Below are 13,451 nucleotides of genomic sequence, written 5' to 3' on the forward strand. Positions count from 1 at the left end.
AAAATCTAAAAGAAAAAATTTTAATTGTAAAAGAAAAAAATTTAATTGTAAAAGAAAACAAATTATTATAAACAGAAAAAATAAATGCGTTCCTCAAAATTAAATGACAAAAAAAAAATATTTTTCTATATAAACCCATAAAAACTAACACCTAAAAGAAAGTTAAAGAAAAAAAGTTGAATTGAAAAAGAAAAGCTTAATTCCAGAGGTATAAAATTAAGTGAAATAAAAAATATTTCGTTTTAAAACAATAAAATCTAAAATTTTGTAGAAAATTAGATTAAAAAGAAAAAAAAACTAAAGAAAAAAATATGTTCCCCAAAATAAAATGAAACTATAAATATGTATGTATGTACATATATACATTTTTATTTTATAAAACAATAAAAGCTAATTATTGAAATATAGTTGAATTAAAAAAAGAGAAAAAATAAATAAAATAACTTTTTAAAATTTAGTTATACTAAAAAATATTTTTATTTTTAAAACAATATAATTTAAAAATTAAAAGAAACTTACATCAAATAAGAAAAATACATAAACTAAAAAAAGAAAAATTGTTTTTTTTTCTTTTTAAAACAATGAAAACTAATATTTAAAAGAAAATTAAATAAAAAAAAAAACAATAAGTAAATAAGTTCCAAAAAAATTAAATACAATTTTAAATTTTTTTTCGTTTTATACCAATAAATTCTAAAATTTAAAATAAATTTAAATTAAACGAAGAAAAAAAAAAAAATTTATAGAAATTAATAAAATATTGTTCTTTTTAAAATAGTAAAATTTTAATATATAAAAAAAATAAATAAGACGAAAGAAGACAACATAAGTTTATACAAATTGAATGAGATCTAAAAAAATACTCATAATTTTTCTTAAAACACTGAAATCTAAAAATTAAAAGAAAATCATTGCGCCTGTTGGAGCAGCTCGAGCAAAATGATACACATCGCCATTTGGAACATGCTCAGGGTTTCACCATGAAAGTTGGCGAGCGAGCTTTTTTTGTAAGGATTCCGTACCAGAATAAACAAAATCTTTTAAACTATCTTGCCTAACGTCTTTGAATTGTTTTACAAAAGACTTGCAACTGTCTTAGCCAGAACTGTCCTATAATCCTGCTCGCTGAAGAGATAAAATAAACTTTGTTCTATGCTTTTGGTACATAACGTATCTGCCTGCCACATCGTATACAAGTCCTACTCATTTCTAATATCTTGTAGAGAAATTTACAGATCTTCTATTGGTCATATATCTGAAACCATTCCTTTTTTGGCGAGCTCATCGTTGCCAGTAACGCTAGTACGGCGTGGAATCCAGTGCAGAGGCACCTCCGTACCGGCATATATGTACTTCAGTCGTGACTGTCTTGCACTCTACCACACTTTTTGAGGAAGTGCTGTGCGATGATAGTGTCTTAATGTTTACGGACCTAGCCATTCAAGAATTTTTGTAATTGCATTTCAAGTGATGTCTCCGTATAAAGTTCTCAAAGAGAGATTTGAAGCTAAAAATTTTGTCTAACAGTTACTTTAATTTTAAAAACGGGATGGATGTGAAAGAAAAATACGTTGCTTTTTCGTTTTGACATCTACACGTATAATAGCATTGTAACAGACCGATGTCCGTACATTATAGATATTAAAGAAAAATAATATAGGGGACTTTATTAGAGTAATAGAAGCCAATCCAACAATTTTTAGAATTTTTGTCCGTCTGTCTGTCTCGCAAACTAATGCATGAAATTGAATGCCGTTTTCATAGGTGTTTTGCTAGAGGTATAGCTTAAAATACAGAAAGAAAAAAAATTAGAGAGTTGCCACCTGTTTAAAAATTGCAATTTAAGTAAATTGATAAGATAAGGGAAATATTACTATATGGCTGTGAAAAGAAAGAGGTTTAAGAAGGCTTACAGCCGGATATATTTTTGTGGAGGTTGCCACATGTTTGAAAATTTTAATTTATTTTAGTTGATAAGATAAATTAAATATTGCAATATGTGTACCAAAATGAATAGGATTAGGAAATCTTACTTCCGAAAATATTGTTGAGGAGGGTTGCCATCTGTTTAAAAAATTGTATTTAATTGAATTAAAAAAAGAAATGACGGGTATCAAACAACACAAAAATTCATAAAAATTTACGTACTTTATCGCCATAATCGGGTTTCTTCGTTAACTTTTAAATTCTTGTTTTCTATTTCAACAAGTTGCGAAAGTAGTGAATTACCCAGAAATAAGCCATTTGAGAAACTAGGCTTCATTTTCTGCAAGAGAACTAACTACATACATCAGAGCTCAGAGGCAACTACAGCTGTGATCATCAGCTGCTTCCTATTTAATTTTTGCTATACACTACCATTTATTTCCTTTATTTCCTCTCCAAAATTGACAAGAAAACACTCCATATGCGCCAATTTCAATAAAAAAATTTCATTTATTTCCACTTCTTTCTTTTTTATTTTACTTGTTTTTTTTTATGCGATCTTTCGTGTCATTTGAGTCGCTTAAAATTGAGATTAATTGCTTTCAACAACGAATTACTTTCTTATTTTTTTTTTTTTAATTTTCACGTGCTGCCTTTTCCATTTGAAATGGTCACGCGCTCAATTTGCCTGCATTTGGTCCATTGCATTTTCCACTATTATGGCCTACATTAGCTGCTTTTTGTTTTTTAATTACCACATTGGTCATAGCAAATTTTTAGTGTTCGATAATTTGTATGCATTAAAGTGTACTTATTTGTAGAAATGTGTACGAATCGTAGGACACCATGTGGTGCTGTGTTTTTCCGGTAATTTATTGCAATCTGTTTCGCGTTGAAACTCGTGGAACAATTTAATCAAAAATAACACCACGCCTTCCTTTACGAATACCTTTTACTGTTATGCTCTGCATATGATCTCGTTTTGCACTGCCCATTTTAAGTCCTCCCCCATCCTCATCCTTTCGCCAACTGTCAGCTTTTAATTACTTACAGTATGTATCTACAATATGCCTTTGTGTTATTAAAATTTAAAAATTGCCTATGTCCTTCCATATGTGTTCACAACATTTTTTTTATAGCTTGTGTGCGCTTTGGCCTTCCTCCATTTTTTTTATTAATTTCTTTTATTGCTCATTCCCGTATTAATTTATCATTGCTTTCTTGTATCCTTACAGCTCTATTTGGTGACTATGGCAATATTGGTCGCATACGTCGTCGCCATCATCCGCGTGGCACTAAACGTGGTCGTCCACGCGGCAGCACAAGGCGTGGCGGTGGTAGTGGCACCTTGGGTCGTTCACTCTCATCGCCGGGTAATGGAAATGTAACAACGCCCGCAACACCAGGTGGAGAAGGTAGGTTATGGTTGCGTGGCTCCATATAAAGGCCACTGTATAAAGTCAGATTCATGGAAATGAATATTCAACATCTGTGCTCAATATTTTTGAGTAAATATTTGGTTATTGCAAGAGGAATTGGTGGGGTAAAACTGTTGTCACTTGAATAAAGTCCGCTGTAGCGATATACCTGTGAGAAGTATATGTTCAAATGTGATGATAATTTTTACCCTCGTCATCACAACAATCATTACTTATGGAACTCTGGTCTGCTGGTAAATACTAGATGAAAACGAAACTGGGAAATAATTAATTGGAGTGGTGCAAGGATATGTATGGCTCGTTATATCGAATGATGGCAGTTAAAGAGAATCTTTCATTTCTAACTGTTACAAGTCTATACAGCTTTGACCAAGAATTATTAGGGTCATACTAAAATGTGGGTAATTTGAAATATAGTTACCCAAGTAAAAACGATTTCGATATATGCACATGGGTATATCGATTCGTTTGACTGCAAACCCATTCTATAAACGTGGGTTTCCATCAGGTGGTGCCCGGTGAAACTCCAATAAAATGTGGGAGTAGTAGTCGCTACAAAGGGAGAAAAGGGCGAGATCTACGCTGCAGACAAAAAGGTTCCTTTCCTTGCTAGTTCATCTGCAACACAGTTTCCCGGTATGTCTTTATGGCCTGGCACCCATATGACATTAATGACGTAACATCTTGCCAGCTCATTTACACTGCGTCTACATTCCATGATAATCTTCGATATAGATTTGTCACAATTAAGTGTTTTAATAGCTGCCTAGCTATCAGAAAAGATAGTCCGCCGCCTTCACACTAATAAGAGAATCGATCAGCCATCGTGCAGCTTCGTTTATTGCTGTTAGTTCAGCTTGAAATACGCTACAGAGATCTGGCAGAGGAAAACTAAGGCTAAGTGAGAGTTTTTGCGAGTATACCCTACTACCTACGTTCAGGTTCAACTCATCAGTGTAGATGGCTGCTGAGTCAGAATACTCTGGACCGAATCCTCTTCTCATTCACCCCTTAGGGGATCATTTAGCCCAGTAAGCGGGACTGTTTATTCTTTATACTGGAAGATCTTCGAAAATTCTAGAGCGCTCAAACCTCGTATTACTCGTATTTGATCAGCGCGTTTAATCCAATAGCATTACAGCTTGCACGTAGTTTACCGTATAAGTCCACAGGTAGAAAGGTAACCATGAAGGTCTTTAGGTCCAGGTGTCTCAGTCTTCATTGGCTAAGCAAAATTTTGCTTAAAACCGACGAGTCCAAAACATTTTGTGCAGCAGAAGCTGATAAAGGTGTCCTATAAATTAAAAACAAAATAAAAATGGAGAGGAAAAAGCATATAGTGTAACTAGTGAACAGAGCGTCCAAAATCATAAAAAAGCTTCTTGAATCAAATTTGATAGAATACAAAGCTAAAAGTAGCCGTGGACTTTGTTAAAGAATCGTTAAAAGTGATTAAAATAATTTTCCCACTGCTAACATTACATGTACAGAGGGAAGATGGACATATCGTATGTTGCCCGTTGGATCGAGCTTCGGCGAGAGCATTATTAATTTATTTTTTTATATATCAACTATCTACCAATATTCCTGCAGATATTTAACGTGCTCCAAGGAGTCGTTAGCAGCGCCACTAGTCGCAGGGGAATACCATTCACTAGAGGAGTTCTGAAAATCTTTCTAAAATTCTCTAAATGAAAAACGGTGATTCGTATCTAGAAATTTTCTGAATCCCACTACCGGTTTGCGTTGCGCTGACTGTTAGGCATTGGAAGTGACTGCACAAGCGTGTAAATGTAATGAAATCTATACTTTTGTCTACGCTGTCGCATTCTTTGGCGATCATAATTTAGATGAGATCCATTTCGAATAAGAAACGATTTCTTTTTGATCACATTCAATCTCCCATATCTCCTATAGAGAAATAAGTCTAGGCTCAATGTGGTCAGCGTATGTATGAGGACATTTACTTCTACTTTCGAAGCGATTTAATTTTGTTTGGAATAAGTTATTAGCAAACAAATGTTTTTTAAACAAGCTTTCTAAATATGATCGGACCTTAAATATGGGTTTTCAAAATACTTCGACTAGACGCCATTTACCGAAAATTTTTTTTGTGAAGTTATTCCCTTCATATAAACTAAATCAGACCATATATGCAGGTTTTCGCAGAATATATCGACTCCGGCGTCAGCTACCAATAAAATTTATTGTGTAGTTCTTTCCTCCCATGTGGGTTTATACATTCCAAATATGCACCAAATCGGACTAAAAATGTGGGATTTTAAAACATATCGACTCCTGCGCCACCTATCGGATTAATTCATATTTCATATTCCATTGCTAAGTTTGAAATTTTAAGTCTAGCTCATCGGGAAGATGGCTAAAAATGGCTTGTAAGATTCGACCCAAACAAACATACTTACATGCATACATACTAGAGTGCTTTTATTCGGCGTCTATTTTTTTTTACTCCCACCTCGAAACTTTGTGGGAAATACCTGAAAAAAGTTCCCCTTAATATTAACATTAAGGGTTCGACCAGGCGTGCATAGATTTCCCGTTGAAAATACACGTAAACTTTGATTTTTTTTCTTAAAAATTCTATAGATTATGCCATTTTATGGTATAATCCTGGTCAATAATATGGTTTCTTCAGAACTGAATGCTCCACAAAAATGGCCATGGCGGCGTAACCCTAACTCCCACCAGCGAGGTAGTACAGGCCACTAAACCCAATTTTTTCATGAAATTCTCGCTTTTTTGTCCCTATTTCGTAAATAACAAGAGCTACAGAAAATTTGTCAATGACAAACTTGTAGGAAATTTAATTTCCCAAATCGCTAATATCGATACTTCTCGAGATATTGGGCTTTGAAGTACATGGGTTACAAATTTTTAACTACATATCCAACCCTTTTCACGAAATTATAGTATGCGCGATTTTTTCGAAATCGCCTTTTTAATGCAAATATATTCGACGACTTACCTGCTAAAATATTGTATCTGAAATCCCTATAGTTACACCAAAAATTTACTGTATATTTTATCGTATTTTTCTTGTGGGCGAAATTATCGTATGTGCCATACAAAAGTGGTTTATACGTAGTAAACATGACTGAAAATCAAATTGGTGCCCATCCAGATTGATTGTGTCGAAGATAGTTTACTGAAAAAGTATTGAGTACGTATCAAGGCACATTAAACAGGTAGTATCAGTAGAGCAAAACCAACATTTGCGTGTATTTTGTTGTTGCTTCTGGTATCGAAAGTGTCAAAAACTGTTCTGAATTTTTTCTTCTAAATCAAAGCGTGCCATGTGAAATACAAAAAATTATAAAAAATAAAAAATTTAAATTGGAAAAAATAAAAATTGATGCAACTTTCTTTCCTAGTAAATTTGTTTGCTTCTCGAAGCATTGATCCATCCTTTGCAAGGCCCAGTAATCAGCGGTTGTGCTGCCGAGTTGGGCGAACGTTCCAAAAGCAGCTATTCAATCGCTTGTTTTGTATGGAAAAAGGTTTCACATGCAAATGGATTTTAACAATTCAGAGTTTTTGTGAGAAAAAATTAAAAATATTTGACATTTTCGAGACCAAATAATTTGAAAATAAATCAAATCAGCTGCTCTACTGATACTACCTGTTCAATGTACCTTGGTATGTATCAAATGTTTAGTGTAGTTTTTTACTCGTTCTTCATTTCAAAGTGCCTCATTCCTACTTATTCCTCAATTCAAATCCTTGGAAATGTTATATGCACTTATATAAATAAGTGCATGTGTTCTCCACTTGAAACTAATCTACCTCGAAATCACGTTTTAACGCCACTCATTTCCCTTAGCACGCTCGAAATCGATTAAACCACCACTTTTTGAGATATTCAAATAATTTTGCGGTTTTTGCGCCACATTTTTGTATACTGGCACATATTTTTCATTGGCTATGGCACTTCCGTAGTTTATTTTAATCCTTACTTTCCCTTACTTTGAATTAAATGTGGTTTCCTTGCAGCATTTCCGTTGCTCCTTTGCACGCCCGCATTACGATACTTTAGATGCACTTAAGTGGGCGCGTAAGTGGCACTTTAGTTAATGAGTCACACTCGAAGCTATTTGACGACGCAAGTGAAGATACCAAAAAAGTTATGTTTAACAGACAGAAATAATGCGTATCGTATGAATTGAAAGGTGGTTAAATATTAAGCCACGAGGGTGGAGTAATACGTGACAAATTTTACTGGATTTTTTGTGAACTCATTCTTATGGAAAATAAATTTAATGGGTATGATTATCTACGTATGCATATACAATACAAAGGTATGTACTTATGTTGCTTTCTCGTTCATTATCTGCGCAAGTCAAGACAAATATTTGTTGGAAAATTTTCGATAACACAATTTTCTTTGTGAAATCTCAGCAAGTATACCGTATTGAATAGTTGTTGAAATTGGTAAAATGAAATAAAATTAATTATAGTTTTTTGCGGACGGGTGGCTGGCACCACGCATTTATTCACGGTGGCATTGCAAAACCAGTCGCCCATAGGTACATTCGTACATTTTTCTTTCGGAGTACATTTTCCAGGCAGCTTTTTGTTATTTACCAATTTGTGGTCCGGGTCGTCTGAGCTGGAGTCGTCATATATGCATTCCAGACTTCCTATTTATCTTTGTTTTAAGATCTCCAAATATGCTATAAGTTTAGCTGGCCACCTGCCAAGCTTTAATTCGTTCCAACGCTCTTGCCACTGAGTGAGGGTATTTTGACTTATTTACATAATTTTCTATTTTGAAGTTCCAAAGCCTTTTCTTTTCTTACGCCAGCTGGTTTATAGGCGTCGTCGCTGATGAATAGGATGGCGGATTATCAAATCGCTCAATATGCAGAAGCGGTACGAAGAGATGCCATACGTTGCACTGGTGACATAATTTCTTGTAGTGTATTATCTTTCATATCATCTCCGCATGGTAGTAATGAAATCGGAGACCATGTAAACAGATTTCTTTCGACAGAGTTGGTCCTCCTATATTTGCCATAAATCTGTATAATGATGATACTATTTGGTGGCTTTTTTCGTGGCGTTGTCGATTTTAACTATGAATTTTAGTTTGAGACCAAGCCCAGATAATTTTGCTATTTCCTTCTGTTCAGTTATATGTACTCGTTTGTTGCCAGCCGGTCTTCGGCTCTTTCTGCAACCATTTCAAAGCTGTGTGCTTTTGCAGAGTGATTCAATAAGGCCGTAGATTTGTTTTTATAAATAGAACACAACAAAATTTGTCCAAATGATTTTTGTTACATTTCATCATGGCTTTAGGTCTATGGCACTTATGTATAAAAAATCCTCTGGCAATACAGGTTGCGCGTATCAAAATATTCAACGACTTTTTGGCATAGCTGTATATCATTTATAACGCTTATAATTTCGTTCTTCAGCTCTGGATTCGTCTCGGGCTTATCGCAAGATCTCGGGGGCCATTTTACCTCGTTATTTCGTGAGATAATGCGTCCTAGGAACTGCGGTCGCAATAGGGTCATTATTTCATATGCTATTTGGAAAGTGGCATCGCCCTGGTGAAACCACATATTGTCCAAGTCCATCACTTCTAATTCGGGTTATCAGAAGTGTATTATCATGTTACGACAATGCTCACCGTTCACCTTAACAGCATTACCGGCATCATTTTCGAAGAAGTGCGTCCAAATATGACTCCGCTAGCCCAAAAACAACACCAAACAGTGACTCGTCGGGGGTGCATAGGTTTCTTTTTACAGTGGGTGCAGTTTGATCTTTTAACGCGTTTTTTAGGTGAAAATGTGCCATCATCGCTCATGACTTTTTTTATCGGCATCAACGTTTGGATCACGTTTAAAGAGTTTTTCTACTAAGTATCGCTCCACGATTGAGTTTGCCAATTCATATACACAATAACATATCACAAACAATTGCTGCCAAAGATGTGCATCGCCCTTGAATCAGCCTATAGCCACTCCTGTGCTCTCATTATGCCTGGATTAAGTATTCTTCGTGCTTATTCTGTTTAGTTTGCCGTTGTACTGGCATTTCAATGGTCTAGATGGAGTATTGAGCCCTGTACCCAGCCTAATGTTAATTTCATATGCCTCCATCCTTAAATGGTCTCCTAAATAAACTGTCGAATTCTATGATAGCTTTTAACAATGCTTTTTAGGTAAAGATATTCCAGATCAGATCAAGTTTGTTCAGATTGCGCAGCTGAAAGCGTTTCTAGCATCTGCAAAACTCATTAAGCCATATACGCTTTCTATTGCCGTGCTGCCTAGGAGTTAGCTCTCCGACGTTAGAGCCGGATATTGAGAGGCGTGTTTTCTGTAGTCTCTAAAGAATTGAGGAGGGTATGCTGAGGGTGAAGTCGGGTTGCATTTACCTGAATTGATTAATACAAGCTGATGATTTTTTCATATATCATTGTACATGTCTAGAAGTATTATCTCTCAATGCTTGAGACGGCTAGTACGTCCTTCGGCTCTGGAGATTTATTTTAAGGAGTGAGACTTCTTCCGCTGTGTGCGGAGGCAACGTATCTTACAATCTAACCCCTTTATCGAGCGTTTAAATCTGGCTTGGGTGTCATTCCCCGGAGTTTTGTACTTGTACTTTATATCTTATATTATAGCCAATATCCCTGGTGTCGTTTTTGACTATGTTACGCAGCGTTTCCCTTGTTATTTTTTGGTTTTTTATTGCTAACTAATTTGCCAGACTTCGTATATACTTGTCTCCAGCAGAGACAGTGGATCCTTAATTGAGCGATGCCTGTTATTGGTGAGTATGCGGAAGCTCTCTTGTTTCAATGCCGTGCGGTTTGCATAGATTTTCTACATGCTCGAATAATTTTTGTAAATAGTGGCGCTTTGTTTAAAGTAAAAATGTTCACCGAGTTCCGTTGCTTCGGGCTGTTTAATCTTGGGTAAATTCGATAATAATGATGGTCGCTACCAGTGAAAGGCTCTGAAAGTGCCCACTTTTTTTTGTAACACCCATTATTATTTCTAATGCCAGAGTTAAATACGTTAGAAATTAAACCTTAATTTCAATTCATTTTATTCATTTTGTCGGGAATAGTACAGAGTACAGGACTTTTTCGTTACCACTTCGGGAACAGTTCAGGACCATTTTACCCTGAAATGATCCCGAATTAACCCCAAGAATTGTGATGAAATAGTCCTGAAGTCGTTTGGAACATGTCGTGAACATGACCCAGTCTTGAAACGATCCCGAAATGGACCCTACTTGTCCCAAAATGATCCCAAGCTAGGCCCGAATTTGTCCTCGAAAAGTCCTGACCGGGTACCGGAATGGTCTTAAGCCGGTCCTGAAATTATAACGAACTAGTCCCGAAATTGCCCTGAAGTAGTCCAGAAATATTTGTTTGTAACACTAGAAATAATTAAAGATTTCCTGCTGAATTAAACAAGAAGCAGTTAGAAACCTTCTCCTTGGTTAACGCAAATTTTACCCATACCGAGAGCTAAGATGTTTACACATCAAAAACTACTTGTATTGTTCGATAACTTGCACGTAGAGAAATATTTGAATAGATTTGACAAGTATTAAAAAATAAATGAGGCAAAATATGTAAGCATTGGTATTAAAAAAAGGTAAACGCGTAAGCGGCCAATATATTTTCAGAGGTTTGGAGCCATCTATTCTAGTTAGAAAAACTTTCGTTATTTATAGTGAAATAAATTAGGAGATCAACCGATTTCGGCATTGTGCCGTCGTCCGATAACTTTTCCTTTAGAATCCTATCGGAAGTATGAATCAACATCAAAAAATATGTTCAGTGTATAATTTAATTTGAATGTGGATATCAAACGAAAGTAATTTTAGAATATTTTGAAGATGTCTTTTTTAACAATATTCCCGGTTTTTAAAAAATTATGTTTAATTAGGTAACCTTGGCATATTAGCACGCAAAAACGAAAAGATTTCCAATTTTTTTTTTCTTACAATTTCCGTCCTCGAAAAATATAAAAAATAATACTCTGCTCTTTCTTCTAATCACGTCCAGTTGATTCTATTAATCACTTTGATATGTAAAGCACTCGTGAACCGTCGCCGTCATTTACATTTGTCTAGTTGCATGGAGTTACATGCAACACGGATTGACATGTGGCACATGCCATTCCTTCCACTCAACGCCAGAGGGAAGCTACATAATTTCGTATGCAGACACATGCGCTGTTGCACTTCCGCTTTTTTCCACGCGTGATTTGTCAACTCCGCCAATTGTCGACGGCATCGGCAGCGACATCATTAGCGGCGCTTTTGTTCAATACCCGCCATGTCCAGACATGGTCTCCTATTTAACTTGCGTGACTATTTTTCTTGACAAGCGCGTTTTTTTTTTGATTTTCAAATTATGTTGCAACATGGATTTGTTAACATCAATGCGATTAACGAATGAATTTATGCAATTTTTGTGTGGAAAAATCTCCAAAATCAAGGTCCAGCCTTGCGCCTGTTTTTGTCCTTGAAAATTAAACAAGTCAATATGTACTCAATGCAGAGTCATGCACAATTATAGTATGTATGTGCCTTTGCATTTGTACATATTTGTGTAGGTTTATATGTGATATGTACTTCTTCCTTTGAGTATTGAGGGGGAGCGCTATTACCGGTTACTCGTAAGCGGCTTAGCGCAATTATCATTGTTGTAAGCGCATTGTCGGCTTGGTTGCGTTATGGAACGTGCCACTGGAACATTGGCGGAAATTACCAGAAATTATTCAGTAGGTATTTGCGAAAAGGATATCGAGTAATGGTTGTGAGTGGGAGATCCGATTGTAGCGCAGCTAAGCTGTTTCATTGGAAAATATGTTACGAGTCCTTTGATGTTTTCGAGAATTTGCAAGTGAACTTAAAATAAGCAAATATGTATGTATGTATGTACATATTGTCGTTCAAAGTACAAACTCGCGTATCGTCGTTCTGCAAAACCGCGTGACTCACATTTTTTGCCAACAATTGGATTCGCTCACACAAGCTCTTGGCTCAATCCTTATCCATTCGTCCTGAAGAGAACCATTTTGAAATTTGAGCGCTTTATACTCTAGAAAATAATTTATGTATATCATTGATACGCGGTTTTGTACTTTAAACGACGATATGTAGAAATAACTTTTTCACAAAAGTATGCTAGATAATTTGAAATCAAAAAATATATAAATGGCATAACATAAAAATTAGATTAACATATGTCTGTATTATTGTTTATGATACTGGGTGGAAAAAAATGTTTATGCTGAATTTTTCGAAATTACCCATTCATCACCTTTAACTATTCACAAATGATATTTAGCAAATTTTATTTCACTAAAAACTAACTAAATTCAAAACTTTTATCGACTAGAGATCGAAATAAAAAGTTGATTTTTGAATCGATTCGAATCAAAATAAAAATAATCGAGGCAGTATTCATTATTTGGTCAAATAACTCCTTTTGCTTAGCACTGAAATTGCAAATATAATGGCTGAATTTCTTTATTCATTCTGAACGTTTGGAATCAACTTTTTTGTTTACTTATTCTTGAGAACGTTCCTGATGATATGTTAACGTATATTTCAAACACATTCTGTTTATTCCGGCTTTGAAATGAGATTATCCGGAATGTATAAAGAAATGCAGCCAATAATAAACTGTCCATATTAAGATAACGATATGGGTATTCACCAGAAATTGTCTAAATTCTTAGTCCTACTTGGGAAATGGGTAAAATTTGTGCGATTTTTTTTAATCACAAAAGAGAAAACATTTTATGTTTTTGTTCAAAATTAATCGCTAATTTAAAAAGTGAATTATACATTCGCTAGCCTAATAAATCTTTAGTACACATATTTCTTTTGCAATACCGACGTTCTCTCAAGTTGGAAAGGTGTCAAGCTCCCTTTATTTTTTTTTGTACCAGCCTTTACGAAATTTTATAGATTTTAAAGGACAATCCGTAGATCAGTTTGATTCAATCAATGAATTATCGAATGCCGATTCTAGAGTTTTTTGGTTCGATTTACGGATCGAATCGCAACTAAAAAATCGACAAAAAA

At 35.0% G+C, this 13,451-nt stretch overlaps 1 protein-coding gene across 1 annotated transcript in view; it reads left to right on the plus strand.

The window, feature by feature from the left end:
- Positions 1-13,451, plus strand: part of LOC118744152 (chromatin-remodeling ATPase INO80) — a 123,563-nt gene that overhangs the window by 103,168 nt on the left and 6,944 nt on the right. Inside the window, exon 15 of the mRNA XM_036476940.1 lies at positions 3,162-3,341. Within this exon, the coding sequence (XP_036332833.1) occupies positions 3,162-3,341 (180 nt within the window). The remainder of the gene's footprint in view (positions 1-3,161; positions 3,342-13,451) is intronic.

Source organism: Rhagoletis pomonella, unplaced genomic scaffold (genome assembly GCF_013731165.1).
Source record: "Rhagoletis pomonella isolate Grant_MI unplaced genomic scaffold, Rhpom_1.0 Rhpom_scaffold_00001, whole genome shotgun sequence".
Classification (NCBI taxonomy): Eukaryota; Metazoa; Arthropoda; class Insecta; order Diptera; family Tephritidae; genus Rhagoletis; species Rhagoletis pomonella.